The sequence below is a fragment of the Pomacea canaliculata genome, linkage group LG10 (assembly GCF_003073045.1).
Source record: "Pomacea canaliculata isolate SZHN2017 linkage group LG10, ASM307304v1, whole genome shotgun sequence".
Classification (NCBI taxonomy): Eukaryota; Metazoa; Mollusca; class Gastropoda; order Architaenioglossa; family Ampullariidae; genus Pomacea; species Pomacea canaliculata.
In genome coordinates, this window is record NC_037599.1 from 17208399 (window position 1) to 17231439 (window position 23041).

The 23041-nt window shown below is 37.2% G+C and overlaps 2 protein-coding genes across 2 annotated transcripts in view; one reads left to right on the forward strand and one right to left on the reverse strand.

Moving 5' to 3' along the window:
- The window catches only part of LOC112574564 (protein 4.1-like), a 61957-nt gene extending 50187 nt beyond the window's left edge, over positions 1-11770 (forward strand). The window contains 6 exon segments of the mRNA XM_025255730.1: positions 1241-1372; positions 1810-1977; positions 4489-4695; positions 7054-7143; positions 7302-7411; positions 7873-11770. Of these exon segments, the coding sequence (XP_025111515.1) occupies positions 1241-1372; positions 1810-1977; positions 4489-4695; positions 7054-7143; positions 7302-7406 (702 nt within the window). The 3' untranslated portion in view covers positions 7407-7411; positions 7873-11770.
- A 1084-nt stretch (positions 11771-12854) lies between these two features.
- LOC112574560 (delta(24)-sterol reductase-like) lies at positions 12855-22917 on the reverse strand. The gene is made up of 8 exons (XM_025255717.1): positions 22513-22917; positions 20462-20723; positions 18633-18751; positions 17847-18113; positions 17443-17583; positions 16555-16752; positions 15534-15712; positions 12855-15188 (listed from the first exon to the last, which is right to left on the reverse strand). The coding sequence occupies exons 1-8, from the start codon at positions 22750-22752 to the stop codon at positions 15035-15037; spliced, it is 1560 nt and encodes a 519-aa protein (XP_025111502.1). The 5' UTR covers positions 22753-22917; the 3' UTR covers positions 12855-15034.
- Positions 22918-23041: the final 124 nt, after the last annotated feature.

A 23041-nucleotide genomic window follows, 5' to 3' on the forward strand; every position in this document is an offset into this window, starting at 1 on the left:
GAAATCAGTTGCACAGTCTCCTATTTATTTTGGTTACCTGTACAGTGTTCCCTCGTTTATCGCGGGGGTAGGTTCCAAGACCAGCCGCGATAAGCGAATTTCCGCAAATTTTTCACAAAATTACCATATTTTAATAGAAATACCAGTATAGCTAAATTTTTTGTTTTTTTCCTGTTGAAATATCTATGGTATTTTGTAGAACGATAATTCCTAGAGCGGAAGTATTGATCGATACTTCACTCAAAAAAACCGCAAAGTAGTGAATCCGCGATAGATGAAGTAGCGACGGAACACTGTAATTTGAACAGTGTCATCTATATCTGCATGTTAAGTCATTAGTAGTGTCCTTAAATGTATGTATGCTTTTTTCCTGGTACAGATGTTTCTTATTCTCTATAAACATAACATTGATATGAAGGTCATATGATTAATTTATTATGCCATTGTGTGAATATGTATGAGGAAGTATATATTAATGTAATATATAGCTGTTTTACCTTTAAAAACATACAAAACTATTAATGGTTAGGTGCGATTACATGTGGCATATACAATGTTGTGGATCAGTTCACATCTGATGCCATTAACAATTTTAATGGGGGTGAAAAAAAAACAATGTACACTTTATAAAAAGACAGTTAATCACTCTGCTAGGATAATATTTAATTGTGCATTTTTGTGTTGGCATATTTTTAAACTTTAGTTGGCTTGTAGTTTTAGATTGTAAAAACCTCACTCAGACAGTTTTTTTTTTTTTCCCCACTGTTCTCTCAAAGTCTGTGCATTTTCTGGAAGATCATTGATGTCCTGTTTGCTTTGCCTGGCGGAGTGGGGAGTCAATTGATTTCTTTGTCTCTCTCGTGAATAATATTTTTACAGCCTTATCTGTTCTTTTGTTTATGTTGTGTTTACTTTTTCTGTTTGGTTTTTGCAGGCTAGTAAGACTGCTGGATCTAATGATCTAACCATATCTTTCTTTTCTCAGCCAAAGTACACTTTTAATGTTTTAAATAAATAGGATCATTTCTATTTCTTTTAATGTTTGATTTTTCATTGGCTTTAAGTCCACATATAAAACAGTAATGGAGAATTTTTACAAGGGTAGCACACTAGTTTTAAGACCATAATTCATACCTGTTCTCTTTTATGTAGCAGCAACTTTAAATTTAGTTACATCCATGCATTTAATCTTACTTTTCTCTATTGCACATAACAACAGAAACCAAATGTCCTGTTGCAGGGAGCTGGATATGGTCCAGGCTATTTTGTACCAGGCATGGGCATTGGTGCAGGTGATTTGTCGGGTGTGGTTGGAAAGGAGTCTTGGATTGAAAACAAGCAGAGATTCTTGCCAGTCCCTGACCCTGTGAAGGTAATAATCAAGTTCTCTTCCATTGCCCTGTGAGTGTTGAATATTTTAAATCTGCCAGTATTTAATTTCTCCTTCTTTTTTTACTTTCTGATGTAAAGTTTTTTTAAAGTTTGAACTGCAATATTATCAGACAACCGCATTTAAAATTATTTTTGTGACATTAGTTCCTCAAGATGGACAAGTGGACAATGCTTACACTCCTAGGTTACACTGCTCAAATTAAAGTAGATATTTTCATCATACAGAAATGAGGATCACCAATGTTCCATCAACATTGATGGGAGCAAGATTTTCTGTTTTGGATCCAAGTTTCTGGCTGTTTGTGGTGCATTCTGTTCCTCAGATAGCCATCTTAAATATTATTAGATGTTTTGTGCAAACTCAGAGCCTTGAAGGTGCTTTTTGTTAGTGCTACTAACCAGGTGGCTGTTCTTTAGGCAAGCAAAGACAAGTTAAAGACAGGGGTGGACGTGGACCGCACCATGCCTTTCTTCTCTCCCGCTGCCACCAGCACAGTGGGTCGTCCAACAAAGGTGCCACCACCTGTACCTCGCAAGTCCAATACCTCTTTCGGTGGGGATGACAGCCTCAGCAAGACAGATATGGTGAGTGGGATTCACTTTTCCTCTTCTCGTGTTTTGCCTGCAAACATCCATGTTTGCCTGACATGAGGATTAGTTTTCAAATAAGAAGGGTTGAGTAATTCTGCTCTTGTGTTTCATTCAGTAAAAATAATAATTCAATAATTAAATTCAAGTGCAGGATAAGTGGCTAACTCAGCTTTTTATGGAGAACTGTTAACCTGTTTGTTGTTGCACCTGCTCAGTGACAGCTTCATGTGATGCGCTGTATACTCTCAAGTGCTACTTTCATGGTGAACATTTAAGAGAAACAAAGTGCAGGATCAGAAAATGCACTAACAGTAATTTATTATTAAGAATTTTAAAGTACAAGCCTTATCAAAAAAGTAAATGTTGAAAAACTGTTTTTGTGACATACATTTCGTGTTCATTGGCCTTAAAGTCATGCCAGAGCTTTAACCCTCGGCATAAAACAAAACATTGGGAACTGTACTTGCTGATAGTTTTAGCTTGAATTCTGGCGTAAGTTAAGTAATATTCAGCTTATTTTGAGCCAGCGTTAGTTTAGCAGGTGTTCAGAAATCATTCTTTGCATCAGACTGGAGGAGATTTAAGAAAGGGTGCACTTTGAACATATCTAAATAATCTGTTTTTTCACAAGGCTGCTTTTGTTTGCAACTTGAAATTGGGTTTGAGATTTTTGGATGTGTGCAACCTTCTTTTTCTGAGCAGGAAGTGAGCGAATTCTGGAATTAATGTAGACGTCATTTTCTACAATTTCTGTGACGACTTGATGTTAATTTTTATCTGTTTATTTAACTGACTTCTCAGTATGGGAGTTTGAAAGATAAAACTACTGAACAAAGTTAGTGTTATATGGCTTGGTGTATTTTAATTGCTGATTGTACTTGTGATAAGAGAGCGTTCTTTTCTGCATGTCCAGCTGACCTTCTGGTGCTGTTTGTATTAGCAACATTGTACCTTTTAGCTAATCATTTGCTTAGGGTAGTGGTGCTATATGGCCACAATAGTATCAGGAATCTTTCATAGTACCATACAACAGACTCAGCATTTTAACCTAGCATTTAAGCCCAATAGAGATAGCACTGTCGGTGGCTAGGATCTGCCCTTTCTGTACCTATTTGTATATATAGTTGTGTATCCAATCCCTGAATATATGTGAGCTTAACCTCTGTTTTGGGTGATGGTAAACTTTTAAAAAGTTTTGCAATCTCAGTTGTGTGTATGACTGCTTCTTTAAATATTATGGCTTCATATAAATATTTCCACAGAATAATGTTTGTTAGTAATGTTAAATCTTTTCTCATACATCTCTTATCACAATAGAATCTCCAAGTGTAAAATTTTTGAAGAAATAATTGTTTGTGTTTTTTTTTACAGTTAATTGCTGAATGAAACATAATTCATAATTAGGATAACATCCTGCAATTCATTTTCAAAAATTCTTTGTCTCGCTTATGGTCTTGTGTAACTGCCTCAAGTCCAAGAATGGTCTTGAAGTCTAGAGACTGTATGCTCTTGGAAAGGGGTGGAAAACATTAGGTGCCTATGCTCAAATGATGTAACTTTTTAAAGAACACTTGGTGTTTTGGAATTGTTTCTGGTGTTAATCAATGGATTTAAGAGATGAGAGCCTCCTTGTCTTTTGCTTCCACAGTTCCTTGCTGAAATAAAAGTTTAGGAGGAAGGATACTTGACTTGCATAGTCTTACTCCATAAGGAGTCTGGTATCACCTGGCTAACAAGTAAATGCTGTACACAAAGCATTCTAACTTTAAGAAATAGGATAACCAAAAGCCCAGACTGATTGTCACTGTAACTTTGGCTGCCACTGTAACTTTGGGAGGGTGGTTCTGTGTTATCAGAGTATATTTTGCAGGCATTTGCTTACTTTAATAGTACAGTTTATTTTATGGTTTGGTCACTAACATTTTTTAGAGCATGAAACCTGCTTCTTGTTGCATGTGTTTGCTGTGTATTGGAGTTAGTCAAATTCAAATATGCATGCATTTTAAACAAAATTAAAACACATAATTTCTTGATTCCCATGCCTTTTTTCCTAGCATTTTCTCCCTACTTCTTTGTTAACCCTGCCGTTTATCCCCCCTTTTTTGTGATGGTGTGATGCCATTTTTATAATTGTTTGAGTATAAACTGATTGAAATTGTATGAAGATCAACAGACCTGTAGTGAACACTCACTAATTTATCTCCCCTGTGACAGCAGAAAGTTAGCATCACGGTGTATGTGCCTTTGTACTGCGATGTATATTCTGTATACCTTTAACTTCAGATGTTTTGTTTCCTCCTGTGGTGCTTGGTTTCTTATCTGCTTCCTAAACTTTAGCTGCTTGTTCGTGTCCCAATGTCTGCACCTTGCTGTGCCTAGAGAAAAGTCTCAACTCTTTACCTCAATGTGGGTCATGCGTGCTTGCTGTTTCTAGAGAGAAAGGTCTCGTTCCCTCTGTGCCTCTCCCTCCACTGACTCTGGGTCCTGTATGCTTGCTATTTCTAGCCACCCACAGTTGCCACTGAAAGCGTGCAATACAACCCGGACCTTGAGGAAGTGCCTGTCCCTACTAGGAATGTCCCCATAGTCAAAACGGAGACACGCACTGTAACATATGAACGGGAGGGCTTCCCCCTGCTGGACAGCGAGGATGGGGTCCTAGTTAGCTCTCGTTCACACAGCACCAAGATGCAAACCATTGAGACCACCACAGTAAGTTGGACACCTGCCTGCTGTGTTGTGACCACTTCCCTGCCCTATTTCCCAGCACCTACAACATCTCTTACCTTTGCCAGTGATGTCACATGAAGTCCAGCCTCACGTCAGGGTACAGATGGTCAAGTATTGCACATGTCCTCTTTGTGTTCACGTAAACTGCCAGTATTGCTCCATACAGTTCTTCACCAAGATGATAGTGTGGGGTTGACAATTTGCTAGCTAATATTAGTACATGTCTGCATTCCAGTTTCTGGCTGAAACCATCAAAAGCATGGCAATGCAAGGATGATGTAGAGCTAGTTACCCGGAATGCCTGAAACAGGTTATGCAGGCTGTCACCCTCTCATAGTCTATTCAAGCAGTAATTACAGACTTGTAATAGGCACACATCAAGAAGAAATAAATTATTGTAGTCTGTATATATATAAAAAAACATATTGCATTTAAGAGATATCAGTCTCTGCAGTTTGGCACCTTATCTTTAAAGTGCTGATCATTTTTAGGCAGAAAGTTGGGTTGTGATGGGAAAGTTCAGAACTTCCCGTCAAAGTCCTTTTCTTAATGGTCGGATGGAGATGTTTTTGTTTGAATTTCATTTCCAGGTTTCACGTATATAATGTTTGTGCAAAAAAGTATTATAGTAGTATATACTGTAAATTTTGGACTTTAAGCTGAGATTTTTTCCCCCAGTCTTTAACCCTGCGGCTTAAACAGCGATGAGGCTTGTTTGTGGATTTTTCTGGATTCTGATTAATTTTTCGATGAGCTCCATGTGAAAATGTTAACTGCTCACATTACAAAAGCTACAGTGGTAGCTGTTCACATTTTTAAAATCAAAGCGCATACATTTGAAGCATTCAGATCAGTTGCTCAAGTACACACCCTCATCATGCCAAAAATAAGATGAAATGCTTACAATGCAGCTTTCAAATTGGAGGCAATCGACCAGACCATTGAAAAAGTTCCATATATTTGTGGCTTATAAACCAGTGTGGCTTTCTTGTGAATAAAGTAGAGATTTTAAAACAATTTAGTGGGTGCAGCTTATATACAGGTGCACTTAGTAGACCGAAAATTACAGTGTGCGTGTCTGTTACTTGTCTGAGATGCAGCCACAGCATTCAGGTCATTTATGCAAAAAGGGTTAGTTTGTTTTTTAATTGTGTGTATAACAAAAAGATTAGTTGTAAAGTTTGGCATTTAAGACTGCAAAAGTTAGGTTCCATTATACAGAATGCAGTATCTATTGCTTATGCAAATGGGTTTCATTATACAGAATGAAGTACCTATTGCTTACACAGATGATTCATTCTCCACGTTACTGTCCCCTACACTTCTGTCAGCATGCTATAAGCATATTTTTCACAAGCCTTGTTGGTATGAGTTTTATTGTGTAAAGGTAACAGTGCAAGGAAAGGTTTGTTCCAGTTATAAATATGTTTTGAAAAGTAATAGTTGGAGGGGAAAGGTTTGTTTTAATTTAAAAAACATTCACACAGAAAGGCTCCAGAACCTGTGAAAGATTACATGCATTGTTAGAGACATATCTCTCACACCTTTTTAGAGCAGTCAAGTGGCTTAACTACATACTGCTAGAGCTGCAACAGTCTTGTAGAGCAATCTGACAGTTATTTTACACTTGGTTGAGACCGCACAAGTCTTTTAGAGCCAGTAGACTTTGTTGAATGTTGCAAGACTCTTGCTTGAACCCCATCTTTGTGGACTTGCATGTGCTGCTGGCCTGGACAACTATGCACGCATTGGCTGCATGCAACAACAGCGGCAGTAAGAACTGGCTACCTTATCACAGGCCCTTAGTGATCAGCAAAGCTTTAAATGTATGAACAGACCAAGCTTACTGAAATAGAAGGCCTTTTTTTTTTTTTTTGTAATCAGCAACTCTGTGCATAACAGACTGCTGGAATTGGCATCTGTAGCTTATATGGGAAGGAAGAAAATTGATCACCAGAATGGTGTGAAGGGTTATGTATGTGCATCTAAGTTTATAAGGAACACACAGAATGAGTGTTCTGTAGAGAAAGCCAGGTTTTGTGCTGCATTTCTCCCCTCCTCCATCATCAGTCATTGGTTGTTTTAGTTTTCGTCTACACAATAAAAGTTTAAGCTAGCCATTAAGAATGCACATTTAAGTTAAGGAAGATTAAAAAAGAAACAAAAACCTGTTCACTGCATTAAAGTAGTATACCTTTTTTTTCCCTTATCTTTTTCATTTTTGGTGAATGCTTTTGGCACTTTTTAGAGCATGGATACAATATAAGCTTTCCAAAGATGGGTGCTGTTAATATGTCTTCCTTTAAAATATTGATGTGAGATACCTGTGTGTGTTTACAGTACAAGATGGACAGGGATGGCATTCAGGAGACACGAGTTGAGCACAGAGTTGTTCTGTCATCAGCTGATGATGACTTTGACTATGATGCTGTAAGTATGATGAAAAGACTTGCCCTTGGGTAGTAGATTGGTTGTTCCCTTTCTTTCCATCCAGAAGCTAATGGGGTTAAAGGTCAGATAGGATTATTTTTTGTGGTAGAAGCATCGTAAGCAGAGTACAGTGCAAAGTTGTTTGTCTGATGTTGCAGGCTTTGGTTGATGCCATCCGATCTGTGACAGAGTTCAACCCTGACATGTCAGTTGAACGAATTGAGTGTGTGCAACAGATTGAGGAGGTCAGAGGGAAATTTTAAGGCAGGCAAGTCACAGTTCTCTTATGGTGTTTCAGTCTTGGTGAGACTAAAATAACTCCATTTCTGATTTGATGTGGAAGCTAGTTTATAAATTTTCTAAGCTAAAATGCTAATTAGGTTTTAAAAAACATCATTTTATAGGGAAAAAAGGCACCGGAAATGAGAGACAATTATAAATTATTTAATATTTTCACCATGACAAATGTGTATCCATCAGATTTAACAGTCTCAATAACTCCATCAAAGTTCCCAATCCCATACCTCAAACTATTTTGTAGTGGTGTCTGTTGTCAGGAAGGAGAATATTATGAATTCAAGATAGTATGTGATGCACAGTTTGCAGTTATGGTGATATTATGCAGCTGTGAATAGAATAGAAAGAAAAAGCTTTAAATAATTTCTCTGCCAGAAGTTTTAGAAATGAACCCTACCTTGACATTTGTTTTTTGTTGTGTTTTTTTTTCAGGCTTTGCACTCGTGAGCCTCCCCAGAATGAAAGGTGTTTTTAATAACATGGTTTTATACCATCATCCTTCCAATTCATCTGCACATCATGTTTTGTTTTTTTTTTTATTTCACTTATCATCAGCTGCAGTGTTGCATAGTTTGTTTCATTTTTTTAAAGAAAAATTTTGTGTATGTAGATGAGAGGTTGTTTTGTTGTTTACAGTTGACTGATGTTGTCCATAACTGTTGTATTTGGGCAGCAAGTGCAGCAGTGGTGCCACTATTCTGTTTTCCCTCTGGTAAACCAGTTTATGGCAGATCGTGACATGTTTTCCCTCTCTGGTAAACCAGTTTATGGCAGATATTGACATGTACTGCAACAGTGGTAAACATCTGTAGGAGTGAAATAGTAAAAAAAAAGTGTCCATTTCAAGAGAGCTGAGATTAGACTGGATTCATTCACAAGCACATCATGGAGACTGGATCATTCAAGAGTCTGTGTTCCGAGAGAGCGCTTTTATTGTCCTTTTCAGCAGTAGGTATTGGAGTCCTACATGTACATACACCTGTTCCGCTTGACTGCCATGGCATTCTGTGCCCTTGTGACATTTCCAGGAGAGATTTGTATTGGGACCATTTGATTGGCAACTGTTAAATCAAGATTGTTATGAGGGCTTTATGACTTGAACCTTTTGTATTCAATGTCTTCTCCCTTTTCTAAACAGTAATTCATCAACCAATTTTGTAATATTTTTACTTTGAGAAATCATGTTGTTCTGTAATAACAAACCTGCTTATGAATTTATCTACATGGGAAGTGTGTGATTAGAATATAAACTTTTTACAGGGGGTTCATCAAATATAACATGTAGGAAGACATGAGCTTTTTTGTGAATTGGAAAGTGACAAGGCCTTTAATCTATACACTTTCAGAAGAATTGGACTTTCCAGACAAAACTGTTACAAACAAATACTTTTAATGTGTTATTGAAATAAACATTAGCAACTGTGGGGGTTTTAAATGTTGCTCTTAGATCTCAGTATGGAATAAAGTTGCATGACTCCATATTTGCACTTGTATGCATGTGTGTCTGTGTGCATGCATGCTGATGTGAGTGTATTGTCATTTTTCTTCCAGATAAGGTTCCCATCTTCAGACCAGCAGTTATTTTGTGGGGTAAAATCCCAAGAATTCAGCAAAGCTTATTATTGCTGAGAGCAAAGAGATGATGGTAGCTGTATACAAATTAACCCATGACACCAGGTTACAACACCATCACACAGACCCAAGGATGCAATTTTTCCCAAAAAATTCTGCATTCAACTTATTAAAGCAGGTTGTGTTCAGGTTTAGTGGTGGTTTTGCTAGTGGGTGGGGTGGGGAGAATGGTGTATCATGCCAACATTCATACATTTTTCGGCTTTCTTCATTTGCATTTCTTTTCCCTTTGGTCTTTCATAACATTGTCTCTCCTGTGCCCAAGGCTTGTAGTTGACTCGCTTGCTTGACTTCTTTCCATCAGCAGACAGCTTGTGTACCACGATCAATCTCCACTGTGTCAGTGCAAGAGTGCAGTGTTCATAAGTTTGAACTATTGATGGATGAAACTTTTTTAAATGAATATGAACCTGCAATAGTTTTTGTTTTTAACTTTTATCTGTATGAACTGATTGATTAATGAAAGCTTTTACAACTTGCACTTCAGTGTAATTGTCTTGCTTTGACTAGCATAGCATTGTACGCATTGGGTGTACATTTTTACATTGTATTATTTATCCTATCTTTGTGTATCTTGACCACGTCATCACTGCTAAATAATAGAATATTTTGTAATCTATGAAATAAGTCGGCTTCCATGGCGGTATTTATCATCACTTTTGTTACAACCACAGTTCTCTTGCAGTAGCTTGCCTCAAAGTTAAAGATATCTCCCACTATGCCTAGAATTTTTTTTTAATTGTATATGTATGAGGATTCTGCAAAATGTCTTATGCAGTGAAAACCTTTAGCCTGTCATGATATTCTGTCAGTGAAATGATAACTGTTTTGGACACCAATATTAAAAATAATGTTGAGGAAATCAGATGAAATTGGGGGCATGCCCTCGTACCTTCCACAGTGTGACAAAATATTGATATAACCTTGATGACCAGAAAATACCAGGAGAGCAAACATGATTTTAGATGGGGGAGAGCATCTTATCAACTTCCCATGCTGAGAAATCATCAGATACTTAGAAGAATCAGCCATTGTGGCTTCAGAAGATATCAAAAGGAAAAAAAATTGTTTAGGCTGTCATGGTTATGTGGCCGAAAATTTACCTTGAGGTTAATTTTTGCTTGTCTTACAGATTTGTACCATCATAATGCTCCCAAAATTCATGTCCCCATGTTAATTGTATCTCCTTATGCTATATTTCATATCTCATCTTAATGTCCACTTCATTGTTCATGGCATTCTTCAAGCGCATGTTTTTAATGAAACTTAACATTGACCGAATGGCAGCAGTAGCTGTTCCCAGCATCATGTCTAGCACCTACATTTTAACTGCCTAGGTGCATTTTTTTTTTTCTTTTTTTTTTTTGCCTATAGCCAGCATGCAGGTTGAGAACAAGTTGCTGTGGCGTGTGCAGTGCCCTGAAGAATCATTATCAGCTCCCACCTCGTAATTAGGTAGCATTAGGAATTTAGGATCAAAACTTGGAAGCTGTTACCTTCAGCCAGCAAAGAATGATGCCAGATACGTTTTACGTTGTACAACTTGCATGGGCACAGCCAGAAAAGATGTAAAAGTATTTCAGGAATGTTTCATGGATTCTATTCACTGTGAAACCTAAAGAAGAACAGAAGTTTTGTTTGTAATGGTGTGGCCTTGAAATTCGCTTTTGGACAGGAAGTTTTATTTTGAGGGGAGGGGGTAGGGAATTACAGATTATTGCACTTGCCGTTCTTCTGGGTTTTTTTTTTTTTTTCTTTTACATATATCTGCTTGAATCCATGACAGTTTTAGTTTGCAGATTGCATTATACTCTTGAAGGAATGGGTCAAAATTGTATCATAACTATTGAAAGAACTGGACAAATGGTAACATACTGGTTGGTGCCCTATGATTCAAAAGGTAATACATACCAGTAGTGCCTTGCAGGCAGAATCGGTTTATGAAATCCCATTAATTAGCACTTAATGTCGTAAAACACAGTGAAAATACTGGTGCTGTTAACTGTAGACTGATATACTTGACCCATGGAATTAATACAAAAGGTAAAAATACTTGATGTGTTTAGAGTACTCAAAAATATTTGAAGACTTGTTCGAGGAACACTTTCATATGTGGTTAAAAAAAATTGATGCACCACTTTAATAAATTAAACCTTCCCTTTTTTAATTCAGTGCTAACCTAGGCCAGTATCCTTTCTATAGGATGATAAGTGCTGTTAACTAAAATCTATCACGAGTTTGGCAAAATCCAAAGATTTACAGTTCTAATTAAGCAGGAAAATATGCACATGCATTCATTGTCCTTTCAGAATGCCATTGTATTTGTAAGGTGTATGTGTTAATAACTCTGAGGAATTGTTTGGCATAATTTGTTTTCCTCCACTTTGAAAATTAGGGATGAGGCGTGTAAAGTATTTACTGAACTGCTAGTACTACTGAAAGAAGCCTACTTTCATAATGCGATGAACACTGTTCATCCTTGGCCATTTCATGTTGTGTGCTCCCCATGTTTTGTGTGAAAGGCTTTATATCTCCTGTTCTGAGGTTTTGAACATCCATAGTTTGTTTGCTCATTTTCACCATTGCCTTGCAGAGCTCTTTGCCACATACAAGCTGTATATTTTCCTAGAATTGGTGGTGACCAGTAGCTGCCTGCAGTCTGTTCTGTAAGAATAAATTTTGAGTAATACATTTTAAATCAAACAATTGTTGCTTTTCATTTTCCCAGCTGTGATTATGAGTGTTAGTACTTGATGGAAAAATTAACTTCTTTGCAGCAGCATTCATGTGCACCTACATAGCCCATACACAAATGTTAAGTCTTTTTTTTTAAATAATAAATAGAATGCTTATACTGTACAAGTGAATAAGTTACCAGGGTGCTTCAACGTTTGTGTTGCGCTCAGAGGTTCTTTATTCTGTTCATAATTTAGTCTAAGAATTCTAACTGTGCTATGTGGAGAGTGAATTCATAAAAAGGTGATTTTCAGTTAATGATGACCAGTATATTTTTCTTGCTTTTGTTGACTGAACTACTGTGTAGTCTTGGTTACCTTTCAGTACAACCTTTTGTTGAAGATGTTTGCAGCTACCTGTACAATATGTCCATTTTATTGTTTTGAATTGTTAATACAAATTCTAGTTTTTTTGGCCACCATATCCAATGCATTTAGAAGCTACTGTTGTAAGTCATATTCTTCAAGAGGTTGCCAGACCTTCATCTATAATTACAAATGATCCCCTCTGGCATTAAAAAATGAAATCATACACATCTGACATTGAACCAAGCAGAGATTTTTACACATGATTCTGGCACAACATCAGATTGAGATCTTATGCGTTGGTTGCAGTGCATGCAATCGCTTTAAAACAATGCAGTAAGTTCTACTTTAATAATGCTGAGTGCTCAGAAAAAACCGATGGCCTGGAATTTAGATACAAGAATGGGATCCAAGACTGTGAAAGAACTGTGCCAAAACTTGCAGTGAGAATTTAAAGCCCATTCACCACATAAATAGCAGCACTCATTTCATGATAGTGTAAAATGTATTAGCAATCAGCACAAAAAGGCATCATTTTTATTCATTCTCTTAGTCTTGTGTTTTCATGTAAATTATGGATTTTGGACAAAGAATATTGAAAATGGAAAGGGACCATCTCTGAAAGTTCTGGCATTTGAAAGAAGTCAGCCTTTTGCCTAAAAACACAATGTGGGCTAAGGCCATCTTGCATGGAAAAACAATTGCTGCTTTAGACACATGCTTTAAAAAAAAACCCACAAATACAGCAGTAAAATGATATAATTGCATCACTCTAAGCATGTTATATAAAGGTAACAATCTTCATTACAAATCACCTGCAGTTGTCTTATGACCAATGCGCAAAGTATTGCAGAGTATTATTTTACCTGTTTGAATTAAAAAAAAAAAAAAAACGACGATGTGAAAACAAGACAAATATCAATAGAAGGAGCCATGCATGTAATGCATTTGATCGGAGGGCCTAGCAGAATGGACAAGAACTGGATTCTGGGTATCAAAGCTGCTGCAAGCTTTAGATATCCAGTGTTGGTATCACAAAGTACTCGCATTTAATGGAGCTTCATAGCATGCTCAACCCCAACAAGCTGCTCTACCCCAACGAGCTTCAAACTTGACACCAAGAATATTGTCGGTCATCATAGGACAGCAAAATTTTTGAAGCACATGCATAAAAGAATACAGCAGCAAAATACCCATGTAACAAAACATTCAAGAGGGCTGCGACAGTTTTCTGCTCTTGTACATAGCAAGCAGTTTTTTGCTGAAGATCTGGCATTGTATACGTAAAATTCAGTTGAGATCTCTAAAGGTGCTAACAGAAACTAAACCAGGGTTCGTATGGTCCTTACAGAATTGTAAATTTGGGGGTGGACAAAATAAGGCCTTAAAAATGCTTATTCAATAACAACAGATTTATATAGCGGATTTCAGTGGACTCTATGCACTTTACAAACATTTTCGTAATACAAAACACTTGAGCACATTCAAACATACAAAATGTGTATAATGCATACTGACACAGACCAAAACATATCGGCAAGCAACCAGCTAGAGACGCAACATCTAAAAAAAAGGGGGAAAAATTCCGCACATGAAGCATGCGAAGGGTTTGGCGCGAGCGGGAAGACGATTTTGAGTAGAATCTGTTTAGATCTCTGATTAGGGGTAGCACACAGAACCTGGCAGAAAATATTGAGCTGTCAAATTACGCACTAACGTTGATTCCAACCCTTACAATGAGGGTCATAAGAATCAATCAACATAAAAATTCATTAATTTGCAATTGCAAGTCATCAGCATTAAATCGACGCTGACATAGTTCCAAAAGTGGCAAGATGGCAGATGTGGCAGCTGAGACTGCTAGTCTCATTTTCAGAAATTGGTCCTTAAAGACAACATGAGTGCAACATTTTTTTCCTTTATGATCAGGTTAAGTTCCTTTTAAAATAATAATTCCCAAAATACAAGTCCATAATTATGCTTAATTTTCAAATCCAAGATTTGCCTGGACTGTATAAGTGGCTGGATAACAATTTTGAGCAAATTCTTGAGTACAGTGCGGGGATGCACGGCATGTTTGAACAAAGTAGATCTCTGAACAAAGTTTATCCATTGGCATTTATAGACAGGATTTCCTCAAACGAGTACAAACTATAAATGTTGAAGAGAACTTCAGCAACAGCACACCGTGTCCTGGTCTGTTTTCTTTTACCGAGGATTACATCTTTCCTCTTTGAATTTAGCTCATGCAGATGATGGTATTTTTAGAAATACTTTCCTTTTATCACTTTGTTTTCTTGACAAATCCAGATGTGATTAAGACAAACAAATGTTTCTGGTGCCCTTTGTCATAAAATAGCACCGAAATTTGTTTTTGTGATACTTTGTGCTTTACTTCCTGCAAATTTTGCTGAGCGCTTGTGTTGTCCTTTACAAATTTTGATTAGAACCATATGAAAAAAAGACAACACATACTTATTTGTGTAAAATGTGCTGACATTGTGCTTTTGGTGAAAACAATTTTTCAAAATTAGTCCTGTCAGAGTCTAGTGGAGAGAACTATCACCAAACTTCTGATGTCCACATAAATGAGTGGTCTAATCAAGGAAGGGAGTGATGGTAAGGTAATAGGCACCACATACATATGTTCCTCACCTCTAAGCATAGAGATCCATGCTGAGAAAAAAAAAGTCAAGATGGACATTTTTCCCCTATTGACACCCGTGAAAATGACAGAATAATGGTGCACAGCTGCTGATTTAAATGCAATATTCCAAATTTTGCTTCAAAACTACAGAAAAATACCACATTCTCTTCTTGCAAATCATATGTTAGAAGCAAACAGCTGCACAATGATTACATGTTGACAGGGAATAGCATTTGTGTGCATCATCGATCTTAGAAATCAAATCGCTAAAACCCTAATCACGTACTTTGCGGTTTACTTTATCATAAACCTCTGGAAATGCCTTCTGACAGTCCAGCTTTTGACGAATTCTATCATATAAAGAGTGGTCAAACATCCTGCGGAAATCTTCCCGAGACAAGTAAGAGTCTGCATACAGCATTTGGAAACTGAAAATACAAATGGAACAAATTACCATATTTTAGGAGTTTAGAGGATACAAAAGTTGCACTTCAGTTGCCATGAAAACACAGGTGACTGGTTGAAGATAGTATTATAACTAGATATCAAACTAGGGTAGTTTCCTACTTACCCGCTCTCCCTTTCTCTCTCCCCCAACTCCCATCTGTTTTTGTAGTCTGCAATTATGCTACCATATTTCTCACGTGCTCTTTTGTTCAGATGCACTGTGTTCTCTGCCCATAATGGGCTATACAACTTCTTTTTATAACTATAGTTGACACCCTGAAAAACTGCAAAAAAAAAAAAAATATATGAAAGAAAACTAAACTGACCCTTTCTTCTCTATGACGAAAGCTTCAAGTTTCTTGGTAGAGGGTATAGTGGAAAAGTGTGGCTGCTTGGGGGAGCCATAGGCACCAATGTCAACATACACTTCATCTTTGTCTCCAGCAGGATGCACCATACCAGGCTGGGCATACAGTGTGAATGGGCACAGCCACAGTGGGTACAACTGGAAAAAAATTTTGAAGAATCTACTATCTGTGTACTATTTTTCCATGAGCTGGCCATTTTGGCCTGTTCAACATGTAACCCATTCATTCATTCTGTTAATATCAAATGACATTGTATTCAAATACAGTCCATACAAACCTGCAACAAAAGTAGCCACAATTTACCCTTGTTAAAATATATATATATGTAATTTCATTCCGGATAATTACTTGTAGTAAATCTTAGTGAGTAACAGTAAGTGAATGAAACTGTTATCAGTGGCAATGGAATGGGTCACAAAAGTACTCAAAATTCTTTCTCCAGCAGAAAGTGAAACTTATAAAGTGCTAGGATATGAATAAGTTACTGCATGTAGTCTTTTTCTCCATTTCCACATTTTTATCACTGCCATATATTTATCAAAGCTGCACATATATATATGGTAAAGAGTCCTGTTTATGCTTGGCAAAAAAAGAGCAGACGTTGCAAAAGGAAAAGGAGAAAGTTTAAGGGTAGGGAGGACGATCATACCCCAGCCCCCCAAATTATCTAAATGAATCTGCATAGTCTGGGCAATGTAAAGCAGGACAGGCAGTTGGTACTGTAAACATGTTAGCAGGAGACTTCACAGGCTGCACACAGCTTATCCAAGAGACAGCAGAAACTAGGTAGCTTGCAAGTCTTAACTGCATGAAGCCACGCAAAAAACTGGATAAGGAGAGCTTACTGGCTGGCAAGGATGGGATGTGGTGAGTGTGAATTAAAAATCTCTCCATTTTCATGTCTGGTGCCATTTAACTTTTTTAAAAAAAGTAGCTAGACGATAACCAGACAGTTCTCTAGTTCATATGTAATGCCTACCCCAAGTTCCTCATGAAAGCAAACAAGTGATTGGCCAAGATCTTTCAACGGCACAAGCATGTCTTGAATAACTTGGTGACGCTCATAGAGCTCCTTGATTGTCTGCCCTTGGGTCAGCTTGAGAAGAGATATTTTGGGTGGGACCATCCATCCACACAGGTAACGGAAAATTGGATGGTTGCCAAATGGGATGATGTCCTGTAACAAACAAATGGTGCAAAAAATTGTCTCTTGAATTAAAGCAATGCTGACAAAAAAATTAAGCTCTCTGTAAAAATGGCCTTATAAAAAAAGTAACAGATTTATATTAAATAATACAAATACAAAAAAAACAAACCCTCAAAAAGAGTTAAAAAGTGAAACAATTCCTACAGCTAAACTCCGTGAATATCTGCGATGGTTCTGCCTATGTATCCATTAGCACACTTACTCACCTGATATTTAGTACACTTTATAAGCCTGCATATGCTAAATTATTTCTGAAACACTCTGTTTACTTTGCTCGTACCCAGTTATGTTACCCTAATACAAAATTTTGCAAATGTGACTTATCTTCCATCATAGTCCCATATGAACAACAATATCACTATCGCAACACACACTGTTACATTCTAGATCTACATTTTATTGTTTCAATAAAGAAAGCAAGTTTTGTAAAGCATCCATTTACAGTTAAATTTTTTTAGAAACTACACCTTCTTACGTAAACATGCTCCCTAATGCAACGTCTAAAACACGTTCATATGTACACATTCATCTACAGATACTCTCTCAAAAGCTAAAATTTGAATAAAAATTCACTTTTATCAGTTAAAAATTTCTAGATAGTTTACAGGGTACTTTTTTAGATAATTCATTAGCTTTTAGTGAAAGTTTCTAATGTCTAACTTCTAACTCCCAAAAGATGCTGCGAGTGTGCCGGTGGTAGTAGTGGCGGAGTGGAATGTATTCTGTTCCTGGTCCATCCTTCAAGTAACCCTGAACATGCTTGTAGAACCATGGCTTCCAGAAATGTCCAATGGAATTCACCTGTATAAATGTGACAAGACACCTGTGTGGTCAATGTTCTGGAGTTAGTCATCAAGTATAAAGATATAAAATCATCCATTTAATGTGATATATTAAAAAAAGGGGAAAAAACATTTTTGTTAGCATCCATGTCCTTTATAAATGATGAGAGTACTTTGCTCTCTCTCTTTGGTATCATTACTGTGTAACAAACCAACAGGCGGAACAAATAATGATGAGAACTTTATGCAAGGTGAAAACCACATTCCAAGGACTAAGCTCACCTTAGCTGGCTCAGCCTCATCTGTCATGTTACTAGTCATTATGACAGCTTCATCCAGGGAGTACACCAAACCCTCCACAAACTCATTACCCGAGGATTTCTCTGTTTCTCGCTTAAAGGTGCTGAGAATGTCTTGGTGAGTGTGCACAGGCATGTAATCTATCTTCACAAACTTCTTAGCAGGCACAATTTTAATCTCTGCGGCAACCAGGAATCCTAGGGTGCCATATGACCAGGGAATTGAATAAAACAGGTCTGGATTGTCATTCTGCATGAATACAATGATACATATAATGCCAGCATGTTTCAAAATATAACATCTAATGAAAAGTCAGCAGAAATTACCACAAAGTAACCATGTCAACATATATTATCAAGATATGCAAAGTCTAGCAATGGAAAGATGTTATCACTCAATCTCTTTCTATCTGCATTTGTTGTAGCAAACACAAGTCTGTTCTGGTTTGCCAGTCATAAGTGAGAATACTTGGCTACCTGACTAAATTAATTGTAATCTTCTATTTAATGAGATCCTACAGTCTTCATTCATATCCTTATATTATTCCAGCACTACAAGATACTTAGATTCTTGTAACCCGATCGCAATCCAGACTGACCACAAATACCTGGCAGGCATCTTCTGCTTGCCAGCTAAAAGGTGCTCAAGTTATCTGGATGTTTTAGGAATGATACAGCTTTAATAAGTGTTGTAGGAAAATGCCAATGTACCTTGAAGCATTTGACTTTTATGAATGATACATTATAAGTGTTGTAGGAACCAATATACCTTGGAGCATTTGACCACACTGCCATCAGCCAGCACAACCTCAAATGTCACACAACAATGTTGAAATAGTCCAAACTTGTGGGACGATGTCTCTATACCTACTCCCATAATCAGTCCACCTGCACAAAATGAACAAAATGAAAAAAAGGCAAAACAAAAAAAACCATTTTTTTTAATAAATAATGCAGAGAGTGATAATGTTTTTCTTAATGTGTGTGTGTGATGACAATGACCAACTTTATTGGTCACAGTGGGCAATTTGAACATGAAAGGTGCTCTAGTCACAAAAGGAAAAAGAAATAAAAACAGAAGTTCACTGCAAGGTGCAGCGTTAAAGGATGTCAACAGTGAAAAATATGCGCAAATGAAAAGAAAAAAAAGTGATGGGCAAGTGACAATCATGTGTGTGTGTGTAAACCAAACAACCAACTGTGCATGTGTATTTGATCCCCAAAATTTGGCAGCAATATTTTTTTTTCAATTATGGGAAATGCCACATGAATGTTTTGTAGGTGTACACAGGTCAGAATCATGTTTATTTTTTATGTTTATTGTCTGCATTCTAAGATGTTCTGGCTCCAGATGAAACATTGTTATCCAAAAGAAACTGTGCTAGACATCATTTCGGATGAACAGATATGGCAAAGTGATATTTTGAGAATGCTTCCTATGAGAACAAAGGGCAAAAAAGGAGGGTAGGGGGCAGGAGGGAGGTTAGAGGGTTAGGAAATAAGGGAGTAAGACCATGTTTGCAACAATTTTTTTTATCTCCCCCTACCATTAGCTATCAGCCTCTGATGTCAGGGGACATCAAGAGTAGAAGTTTTTTAACTGCAGCTGGCATGATTAAGCATGGCTCAAAACAGGAATCAACAACTGACAATAAATCCCATCTGGAAAAGCTAATGGCATAAAGCAGCCAGGTAAACCTGGGGTAGCCTGGCTATCATTATTTATACATTATATAAAAATGTATATATTGCTGTGGTACATGCATACATAATTATATAATCTGAACTGATGAAGCAGGAATGTCATAAAACTGACAGCATAAATTATATAACCTATGAATGTAGATTCCGATGTGCATGTGGGCGTGTTAACACACATGCAGGCAAGTACGCACCAATGCCTAGGTACATGCACCCATGAATGTGAAAAGAAACATGAAATATATGCAGAAAATAAAAATTTAAGCTGCGTGTGAGAGAGAGGAGGGGAATTGGTGTTATACACCAGAGCCAGCAACTAAGGCTATATCACAGCAAGGCAGCCAGCCCTATAAACAGATGCCACATACAGAGAAAGCACAGCATGCCCGAGACAAGAGCTGAGCCCGGGACAGCCAACCTTCCCTGTATTGGTGACAGGGATTAAATGTGCCACCAGGCCACCCTTTGTGAGAGAGAATCAACATGATATAAAATACTTTATAGTAATGTTATTAATTCCTTCCTTTATGATTAATCACTCAACATAGATACCATGCCAATTATGATGACAACCTATAAGTCTCAATACAATGACAATAGATTATACATGCAATGGTACACTGCATTAATATTATGCTATAATGTATCCCATAAAATGCAGTCTAGCTTCAAATTATTACACTTGAAACACCTTTACTATAAGCTCCATCACGCATTTTCTATTTTACCTGAATATTTTCTATGCATAAAACATCCAATCTCATCCTTTATTTTTGGGGGGTAGACTTACTGCAAATAATGAAATTTTTAAAATTGGTCAACAAGTGCTACATTATGATCTTGCACCTTAATAATTATTTACTAATTTACGGGAGAGAAAAACAATTGAGTACTCACCCACTGTAAGGTCATCTAGTTCTGGCAACACTGGCAAAGTCCACCCCAGGGGGATCAGACAGGCCGTCACTTGGCCCATGGTGACCATGGGTTCCACATAAACCACCTGACGTTCTGTGTCCACACTCAGAATATCAATAAGGTTGACGTCAATATTACGTAGACGCTTTTTATACAGCCCCCTGCGGAAGCTGACATTGGACCACCCTGGGCGAGCAGTGCACATTTGAGTAGGACAGCCATCTGCCTGCCACTTCTTCACCTGTAGAGCTCAGAGAAATTAGCTTCACCCACAGAACTATGCAGGTACATGGTAATGATTTTTATAGATGAAAAACAACCTCTTATATTAAAGCAAGAACAGGATACCCTATCATAAAATTTCCTTGCTTTCTCATGGCAGAACATTTATATAAATACTAATAAAGTATCTTAAAGAATAAGGTGATGTTTGTGCTGTGTAGTGGCCATTGAAACCTCATCAAATCCACACCATTTACTTAATCCCACCAATTTTTTAGGAATATGTGTTTTGATTATGGATTGGTCATGGGCTATGTTTGGTTGGTGTACAGTTACCACAGTAGTTTTGCTTATAAAATGGTGATAATATAATGCTAAACATATTGGGACATGCATATATTATGCAGAACAAATGAGGATTACATGGTAATTTGAAACAGTAGTGATAAGAAAAAAAATGATGAGAATAAGGAAATGAGGAGACACAAGTCAAGTGACAGCTTCGCAAGAAATATCCTGCCCCCTGCTGCCAAACATGAGCTATCAACTTCTAAAGTTAGAAGGGACACCATAAATACAAGTGTTAAACTATTTTGCTACACTGATGCTGGGCACAATTCAACTTGATTCAAAGCTGACAATGAAATCACACATGGAAAAGTTAGTGATAGATGTCAGCCCACGCAAGTTGGATAGCCTTGTAAGTAAACAATCTTTCTAAAATGTTAATAACAATTTACATATTTTTAAAACCAGCTTTATGTAACTGTACAACATCCTAAAATCTTATTTTTTCTCTCTCTACTCACACATACACATATGTAATGTGGAAGGAAATATGAAATACAAAAGTCATTTTGTAAAACTTGTGCATAATAAAAGTACAGGTAACACGAGTGGCATAAATAGTTTAAAAGAAAGACTGTTTAATCTGTATGCTTTTTTTCTGGGTCATGTTAAAGGTCTAGTAGGGTGAAACTTTTTCTAATGATTAGGTAAAGCTTGGTGCAAGATACTATTTCTCAAAATCTGGAAGAATACACCTCTTCTTGCTTGCTTAATGTAGACTTGTATCATGAAAACAGAAGAGGGATATTCACCCAGAATCGGAGCATATCTTGCACTGGGTTTTACTTATTAAAAAAAAAAGGCGTCCCACTAGAGACCTTTAAAGTTACCTAATCTCTAAGATAGACTATCGGTCACCTTCATACAATGAATGAAACATGTTGGGTGAGGTCATAAATTAGCACTCTCAAAAGGTATTAATAGTAAGCTTTGATGTTTTTGTTAAATATCAGAATGTAAGTTAAAGAATAAATGGTACATATAAAACGCTAAATAAATACTAGAATTCATAGCTTTTACCACGGACCAATGAAACTATATTCTTATTGAAATCATGACCCAAACTTTATCACATATGAGTATGAATCCACATTTCTTTGTGTGAACTAGCAGTCAAAAACAATGCAGCCATTATGCTCTGAGCCTCAAGACTTGTTTTAACAAGATCTTTTTTCTCTCATGAGTAAGCGAGCGCGCACACACACACACGATGAGAAAAGACGTACATCGCTTTCCTAGCGGCTATTAATTTTTATCGATAGGAAGATGATCCCTAAAGCTTTCATTGTATCCTAATAAAGGCATGTGTGGAAGGAAAATTACAACCTAACAATAGGTACTAGTTCGGAACTTAAAATGTTAAAACTGTAATTCTACACGCGCACATGCACGTACATAACGTACAATATATATATATTCTTAAGATAAATCCAGCAGTGCGAGGCCAAAACTGTACGAACCTGTTCCTGTACTTTTCGCACTCTCGCTTCATGCTGTTTTGGTGCAGAATTGAGCCTGAAGACAATCTTGTTCCGTACATACATAAAGACATCGTAGACTACAGAGACTGGAAGCAGGAAAATGCAGACGAACAACCATCGGTAATTAATGATGACATACTCCAAGCCTTTGTAGCGCATCCATATTACAGACAGCAAGAGCGGTCCTACTACAGTATAACAGACAAGTGGAAGCTCCATTGTCAGTTTGTTCCACCTTTCCTAGTTTTTTCCTGACAACGGAAGCCGGAGCAGTGAAGCGAGGCGAAGATTGCCGCGCCTCTCAGGTAACTAGTGGCCCTATGGCGCACCGAGACTGCCTCATTGCCTATGCCACGAAGTACAAGGAAATTTTCACCAGTATAATTACTCTAGTTTCTGGCATGTTCGAAGTTTAAAATAAGAAATATTGAAAAAATGAAGCTGAGCATTTCTGGTCCCATAAAGCTCGCACCCAGTCACTACCTACTGATAATGCTTTGTATACTGT